The 8,298-nt window shown below is 40.2% G+C and overlaps 3 protein-coding genes across 3 annotated transcripts; 1 reads left to right on the top strand and 2 right to left on the bottom strand.

Annotated features, from left to right (window-relative positions):
• Positions 1–61: 61 nt before the first annotated feature.
• On the bottom strand, positions 62–901 carry MONOS_13936 (uncharacterized protein; the record flags this gene model as incomplete). The annotated part of the gene is made up of 2 exons (XM_067866687.1): positions 62–531; positions 820–901. The coding sequence occupies 2 exons, from the start codon at positions 899–901 to the stop codon at positions 62–64; spliced, it is 552 nt and encodes a 183-aa protein (XP_067731799.1).
• Positions 902–2,956: 2,055 nt separating this feature from the next.
• MONOS_13937 (uncharacterized protein) lies at positions 2,957–3,646 on the top strand (the record flags this gene model as incomplete). Its single annotated transcript, XM_067866688.1, has 1 exon — positions 2,957–3,646. The coding sequence occupies one exon, from the start codon at positions 2,957–2,959 to the stop codon at positions 3,644–3,646; it is 690 nt and encodes a 229-aa protein (XP_067731798.1).
• Positions 3,647–5,787: 2,141 nt separating this feature from the next.
• MONOS_13938 (uncharacterized protein) lies at positions 5,788–7,776 on the bottom strand (the record flags this gene model as incomplete). Its single annotated transcript, XM_067866689.1, has 1 exon — positions 5,788–7,776. One exon carries the CDS (start codon positions 7,774–7,776, stop codon positions 5,788–5,790), a length of 1,989 nt encoding a protein of 662 aa, XP_067731797.1.
• Positions 7,777–8,298: the final 522 nt, after the last annotated feature.

The raw sequence follows: 8,298 nt of genomic DNA, 5'->3' as shown, positions 1-8,298 counted from the left end.
AATATGTGACTTCAACAAATTATTCACTTTCCTCATTGCCTCCTGAACTTGCAAATCCCTTTCAAATGTTTTCGTCGGACATTTCGCCTCCATTATGATTCTTGTCTTTTTTTTGTCTTTTGCCCACTGAAGAAAATCTTGAAGCGATCAACTTGAACAACGCACAGAATGCAACAGACGTAAAAACAGATCCTTCTGCTTCGGGTTCATCTGCAGCTTCGGCGAAAGAAAACAAAAAGATGGGCACTTTCTCTCTCCAAACGCAAATCTCAAACAAAATCACACGCCACAACTCTGCTTCCTCTAATGTTACTTCCAACTCTGATAGAAATACTGTCTCATTCTCGCAAACATCAAACAATTCGGGGACAACCTCGTCTTCTTCATCCAGCAGCAAGCAGTCAGTTACCTCTGGAAGCTCCACACATCCCGCGCAGTCCAACCAGCCTCTGACTGTTTCAATTCCAGCCCCTTCAAGCACACCCAGGCCACTTCTTTCTCCGTTTTCGGCAAGATTTTCGGATGTTATCACTCCAATTCAGAGCATACCAAACAATGGAAGCAATACTCGAAGAAAAAGCAATAGCAGCAATGGTTTCTCGGAAGTTTTAGATTTGCCTTCTGCATATTCATGTAATATCTTCTCAGCCGAATTCATTATCTTCTTCAATTTCATCTTCATCATCTTCTTTTTTTTCTTCAACTCAATCAATGCATTCAGCCACTCAACCGGTCTCCTCTTCTCCTCCAGAATCTGTTCCTTCCCTTGGCTCAGATCTCCATCTCTTCACCTCTTCCTCCCTCCCTGTCACACCAAACCGTCCTTCTTTTCTCTCCAAGCATTCTCTTCCTTCAACACGTTTGTGCCTCCTCCAAGTGCTCTTTCTGTTCTCCTCACCATACTCTTGGAATTATGTACCAACCTTTCCTTCTTCCACCTTATCCACTTCTCATCACTTTTTCCTGAGAGGCTTTGGGCTGCTCAAATTCCAGCACTGTTCCTGACACTGCAAACACAGTTTTGAGTAACTGATCCAAATAAACGACTGTTTTATTAACTCGCAAGTGCTTCCATGCAATGAGAACATATTTCCTGCTTCTTCTTCTTCTGCTGAACTTAAAGAGAACTCAACTATCTCAGGTTCATCTGCGTTCATGTGCAGCTTTAACAGCAGTTCATCAACTTCTTCTCTTCCCACAAAGATAAACGTGCTTTCTCTCTCAGAGCGGCTTCTCAAATTGCTCATTTTTCAATGTTCTTTGCTAAGAGTTTTCAACGCAATTTCAAACTGAAAGTGAAAGTTTAATCATAAGTTTTGATGAGTGTTATTGCAACAAATCTGAAAATGTTGCTGTTCTATCTGCGTTAATTTCCCTATCACTTATCCTCATCTTTAAATATATACATATGCAAAACTCGATTTCCAGCAATATCGTGTCTGCGCACATCAAAGCAGTATCTGAACTTGCATTCAGGGCAAATACGCTGAATGCAACCGACGTCTAGTTCTTCTCGCTGCTTTTGCTTGTTCTCTTTTTGCTGGAGAATTCAGATGCGAGAACAAGGGCAAGAGCTTCGAAACAGTTGCACATATGATTGCGGTACCTTGAATTGGAGAAAGAGGGATGTGAAATACAGGTGAAAGAAGGAGAAGACGAAGAAGATGTTGAAGAAATTGGAAATGGAAGAGCAAGTCATCGACATCTTGATCGCATTCCGCAAATGAAAAGCAGAGCGGTTGTTGTCAGTAAGATGAAGATAAAAGAGATTATTAAAAAAAACATGAATGACTCTGCACGTGATGTGTCTTCCTCCACGGTCAAAAGTCAAATTCATTCAATCATTTTACAACATGTGTTTAAGCGCTATCCACATCTCTTTGACCCTCTGTTCCAGGATGAGCTGCGCAGCTTTGAGACGACAGATCGCTCGGGCTGCAAGGAGCTGCTTCAGATAATGACAACGTTGCCACACTGCACATTATGTACTGCAAACTGTTTATTGCTCACATGTTTCTTATTCGTCCGCCTCATATATTGCAGCAGGAGCTGAAGCAGAAGTGGAAGCAGAAGAAGATGCTTGAACAATGAGACAACGATTTTTGCCACAACAGTGATTGAGACGTCTGCGCAGAATTAACTTGATTTCCATATTTTGTTCACGAGTTCTGTTGACCGCTCAGACGAGAGCTTATTGCAGCGGAGTATTCACCAGGCAGAGTCGGCTTCCGGAGCATCTCTGTTTTCGTAGTGGATTGCACAAATGATAGCGTATGTGTTCTCTTCCTCAAAGTCAAATTCAGAAAAGGCAAGTTTTACTAGTCACAAGGAAAAGAGCACTCAAGATGGTCTGTTTTTGCAGAATGCGTTTCTACAAAAGGAGCAGCAACTGACAGGGTCTTGTTTGGCTTCTGCTCCAAAATGCATAGCAGAATATTTTTCTCAGCAGGAGAAGTTTTATTTAACTTCTCTTTCAAACCTCTTCTCCTCCACAACAAGTGAAGGATTGTTCAACTCTCTTATCCCATCTTTGGAAGGTGTTTCGCAGTATTTTTTGATAAGCTACGTGTTTGACAGATATCCTGTCTTATCATCTGATTACCTTCTGTCGCTGCTGCTTCCTCGTCCTCAGGCGAACTTGACATTCCACAGTGCGATCTATTCATTGCTCAAAAGCAACAGCCACAAACTCTCTCATTCTGCACGGAATATGATGAGATCGCACTGTCGCATGCTGAGCAACAATACTATCTCCTCCACAAGCATCGAGCTCTCCTTCTGCTTTTCTCCTCAGATCGAAATGATCATCGGAGCTACCCCTGAGTTTGCAGCAGTTTTAGAATTGTTCCACAAATCAAGCAATACATAGGATATATCTGACACTTCAATTTCTGAGAATGTTTCAAGCAATAAGCACAAACGGAAGCACCTCCGACACCACTCACGCTTCGCCCAGATGAAGAAGCGTTCGTCGAGGTCGTTCCACACATCGTCATCACACTCACTTAGTGGTTCTAAACTGCGCAGCTCATATGGAAGCACTTCTGGAGGCTCTTTCATCTCTTCGGTCCCGTTTGCCTTGGACTTCCGGCAAAGTTCATTTGCGCCATCAGTTCCATTGTCATCAACATCATCTTCCACGTCTTCATCATCTGTGCTATCATTATCGTCTGCTGCATCTGCTTACATTAATGCTTTGTCTTCCTCTTCGTTTGCCCTGCCGCATTCGGCTCCTCCGAGCACTCGGTCTGTGCGCATGCGCTATTCCTCGTTTAGTCAGTCGTCTTCTCATCCAAACTCCTTCGACTTCATTTTGAGCTCCCTTTCTCCTCGAAGATCGCTCAACCAGCTACAATACACAAAACCAATGCCTTTCACTAGGATTTCTCATGCAGGAAAGCCAATTTCTGAAATGGGAAGCTATCCGTTTTCTTCCTCTAACTCCTATTCTTTTTCTTCTTCTTCAACCTCGGCTGCCTTTACCACATCTTTTTCTCACAGAGTATCCACCTCTGCTGCTTCCATCACCAGTCACGCACTCTCTGCTGTTGTATCCACTTCTACCGCACCAAAACAGCATTCACGTCTTGTCTCAGCTGCGCAAAGCAGGCAGTCTTCTTTATTTAAGATGAAAAGACCAGGCTAAGTCGGATCATCAATTGCACGAATAGCTTTTCAAGAGACAGAAAATCTTGAAGCAACAGCACTCGGCACAAGCCGCATAGAGCATTCTCAGCTGTCAGTGCATTCGATGCTATCAGGACAGCAGGAGTCGATGTTTGGAGTGCTGTGGGGGAATAGCTTGTTATTCTCATATAGTGAAGAAGGAGCTAATAGAAATTTAGCCAAATCGAAAAAGAAGAGAGAGAAGAAGGCAAACAGAAAAGGGTTGAAAGGAATGGAAAGTGATTCTCCTTCAGCGAACGAATCTAATTTCCATGCGGATGGAAAAGATAACAGCGAGCACTCACTAGATGTGTTGACAAGATTGACACTGGCTTCTGTGCATCAGCGCAGAAAACGCCTGATCAGCAGATATTTGATATCCACGACAATGACAATTTCGCGCAGCTTGCTTCCGCTCCTTTTTCCTCGTTTCATTTGAAAAAAAGGTTTATTATGCTTTATGTTGCAGACAACTGTGAGAACAATGCAGAGACCTCTGTTGATACGTCTGTCGCGCCTCAGTCATTCGGATCAGTGAACATTGCCAAGCTAACTTTATTTGCGAGTGAATGACACAAAAGAATGATGAATGAAGATCTTAACTTCTTCCCAATTGAGCTGCTCCGTCAGTTATGACCAATGAATCCGTTCAACAATAACAGAACGCGAAAATCGCATCATCTGTTATTGTCATTTCAACATCGCCTGTGAATATTACGAATTCTATACAGCAAGAGTCTTCTGTTTCTCACCGGCAAATCATCCACACGAGGCACATGAAGATGCTTGAATGGCAGATCAGAGGCGACAAGACGTATGAAGCAGAAGAATACAGCCAGGCCCAACTCATCTCGTTTTCTTCCTATCCATCTTTATCATCCCCATTGTACGTTTCGCGTTCTCAGCTTCCCTTCATGCATAAACGATCAGGCAATGCCCTGTTTTGCAAATAGTTTCCATATAGCTCTCCACTCACTGTCTCGCTTCAGGCACAGTATTTCACTCATCAAAATGAATCGCACTTAGGATCGAACACAAGCAGCCGCGAACAGCTTCAGAGCAACTCGCTTTCTACGCCACGCTCTTATCTTCCATCAATTTCTTCATACGAAGCAATCTCTTCGAGTCATCAAAGTTCAGGCCGTTCAACGCTGACTTCAACAACGAAATGAAATGGATAAGCAGGATTCAATCTAAGCAGGTACAAAAACAAAGGAGATGCAAACCGACAAAAGAAAAAAGATTGAAGAAAGACAATTTCGCACGAAGAAGCAAATTCGATGCTGGAAGATTTGAAAACTCTTGGCTTTGTGTCTTCGGTGCCGTCTTTCATTTTGCCAATCTGCGGTGATCTTCACAGGAAATACGAGCGAAAGCAGAAGGAAGAAGAAGAGCGGGCGAAACAAGAACGCAGAGTTTTAATGGCGCAGTCGGTCACTCTCCGCATGCAAGTTATTACACGAACTGCTTTTCCTTTGTTTTTGCAAAATGCGCCTGTCACTTCTTCGATTACAACTAATTAGCTATCTTCCATTCCTGTTCTCATTCACTTTTTTATAATTGAAAAGATAATTTATCATTCTTCTTACGAAATAAGTTCTGTTATTTCTTTTTAATGAGATGGATTAAAGCTTCTTTGTTAATAAAGCAAACTTGGTTAACAGTTCGTTTTTATATCCTTTTGAGAATATTCGTTTATAAAGCGTTTGTTTTGTTTTTGTAGATGAATATTCAATTTGTGTATCGCTTTATTGTTCATTTCATCAAATAAACATTAATAACCTAATATATTCGTTCATAAGCACGAATAAAAGTGAATATATAATAAATGAGAAGAAGATCTGAGAATCTTTGAAATAAAAACAATAACTTTCTTGTATTGAGGTGTTTGCTTCAAGATTAGCGAAAAAGAATTCAGAGTTGAAATAAATACTCTGAAAATGAAATTTTCAAATAAGTGTTGAAGAAAACAAGCAAAAACATAACTTCAATCATAAATACCAAAGCAGATACTTTGATAACCAAAATCAAAAACAAAACAAAAGAAATAAATAATGCTAACCTTGACAAAAACCTTTCTGAATATTTGCAACTGCTAGAAAATGGCAACTGTTAAGCAGTCTAAGCTTTATCTTTTTCAACCTCCAGCATTTTTTCCACTTCTTCGACACCGACGGGAACATCATCTTCAACTTCTGCAATTTCACGAATGTTGCTTTCTTCATCTGGCATTGCTTTTCTTGTTTCTTCATTAAATTTATCGTTTCTTTTTTGTATTCTAATTATATTTCGAATCCTATCTCTGCACGAGTTCGGAGATCTGTTTGGTAATTGCGTTGCTATTTCTTTGAATGAAATCCCTTCAAGAAATTTTTCCATTAAGATTTTATCTTCAGAAGGAGTCCACATGATTCTTGCAGGCCTATTGAAAAGCGGATTGATTGCTCTTTGCTCTCTGAGCTTTGGCTTTATCTTTGGCTCAGAAAATATCATCGGAACTTTTCCATCTAAATAGTCCTCTATTCCTTTCAAGTATTGATGAACGATTTGAATAATATCGAAAGATTCACTAAGTAAATCCTCACATATAATTGTTCTTGAGTATTTAATGGAAGTAATGTCTTTTGGCTTTGTGATGCTCCTATTCTTCAAAAATCGATTGGCAGCGATATTGTTGAGTCTGTTAACGCACGAATAAGGATAGAATAAACGACTACATGAAAATTTGATATATTCCAGAACAATAAAGTTGAAAGAATCAATGATACTCTTATTGTTCCACTCGACTTCTTTCAATTTGATATTATGAAACACGCAAGGAGTTGACAGATCTTTCTCAAAAGGCTCATCGCTTTCGACAACTTCGTCAGGAAGAATTATCCTGTTCGCAACGATTGTTCCTTTCTCTGCTTTCTTTATGTACCTTCTTTGGCATTCTGATCCTTCATCCCATCTTCCAATAATAGCTGTTGTCTCCAAAACGCTTTCTTTTCTTTCCATATGATTTCCTATCTTCAATAATGCTGAACAAATAAATCCAGATCGTAATGAATGGAATCCGAAGATGTTTTCTGGATATCCTGCCTGTGAAGCCCTTTTTTGTAATCTTTTTCTCATTGCTCCTTTTCTGATGCCCCAAATAAACTGGTTTCCTAAGTCTCCCAACTTCCATTCATCAAATAATGTCAATGATAAACCATATTCCTCTACAAGAAATTGCTCCAGCCAATAAACAACGTTTAAAGTTTGTTTCTGTGTAATATCTCCCTCGACTGTAACGCAGTGATCGTCGTTGAACATTCCTTTTACATGAACGAGATTGATTGTGACCTTCATCATTGTTGAATTCTCTCCAACATAGACTCTCGCGATATCTCTCAGTTTAATGTGAGAGCAAGTGTGACTTCTGGCACCCGTGCTTATTGCAAACAGAAATAAGGAAGCTTCCCTAGGTTTTTCAATGCACCAATCCGGAATGCATTGAAGAATCCAACACAAGTCAGGCACAATCAAAGGCTCCTTCTTCCATTTTTCTGCTTCCTCCTTCTCTTTCTTCCCATAAGCTTCGCTCAAACAGTGTCTTTTTCTTGCGAGCTTCACCTCCTTCAGCGCAACAAGCATTTTATGCGAAACAGCTTCTGGAACCGGGCTATTAGTACGAGATCTTGAAATGGCTTTCAGGGAACTTATAACATCATCTCTTATTGTGCTGATTGAATATTGCAAAGCAATTCCCATCAGCTTTATGAAACCGTATGCAGGCTTTTCGCTAAGAGGCCATGGGTCGTATTCCATCACTTCGCAGAATTGTGTGTACATCGAGAAGATCCATCTGTGAGTTTTCCTTCTATCTTCCGAGAATTGAAGACCAGGTTCCAAATATTCCTTTATTGAATCCTTGCTGCAACATCGTAATGCCTTTGATAATCTTGTAGGTGATTCATACTCGTTCCTGATGGGATTCAATATCGGTCTCATCGATGGACTTGTTGATACGCTTAATGGTGGAATGAAATTCTCATTATGTGGACCGTAGATGTCAGTGGCTGATAAAAGGCTTGTTCCGTGTTTGTTCGCTAAAAATGTATTTGATGGATTATCTTCCTTCATTTCAACAGACAACCTTCTCCAAATCAAATTTCGATTTTCATCTGTGTCCAAAGTTATTCTTTTTCTTTTAATTCTTTCCTTTGATGGAATATCATTCGTTGAATCAGAGTTTGACAGTTTGCTAGTTGATTTTTCCTCTTCTTTTTCACTTTCCTTTTCGCTCCTCTCTTGTTTCAGCTGTAGGCGTTCCACAGAGAATTTTGTTTTCTGATCTTTTTGACAAGATTCACTTTCATTTTCGCATGGCTTCACTGTGTCAAGGATCTCGTCTCTTTCTTCTGAGTAGTCACTGCTTTGTGTTGAATCATCTTCATCCTCTTCATCAATGAACGACTTTTCCATTTCATTATAAAACTTCATTTTTGCACTTCGAGGAGGATTTCTTCGTAAATCCTTTTCCAATACGCAAGGTGTCAAAGAAGAAGTTTCGGAAAACGAAGATGGAGAAGAAGATCTGCATTGAGTGGAATTGCTGCGTATTGTCTTTTCATTGTTTGATTTTGACACATGTATTTTCTTTTC

This window comes from Monocercomonoides exilis, assembly GCF_001643675.1.
Source record: "Monocercomonoides exilis strain PA203 chromosome Unknown scaffold11-1913109, whole genome shotgun sequence".
Taxonomy (NCBI): domain Eukaryota; phylum Preaxostyla; order Oxymonadida; family Polymastigidae; genus Monocercomonoides; species Monocercomonoides exilis.
The sequence above is the reverse complement of the archived record's forward strand: the minus strand, read 5'-3'. Positions and strand labels throughout refer to the sequence as shown.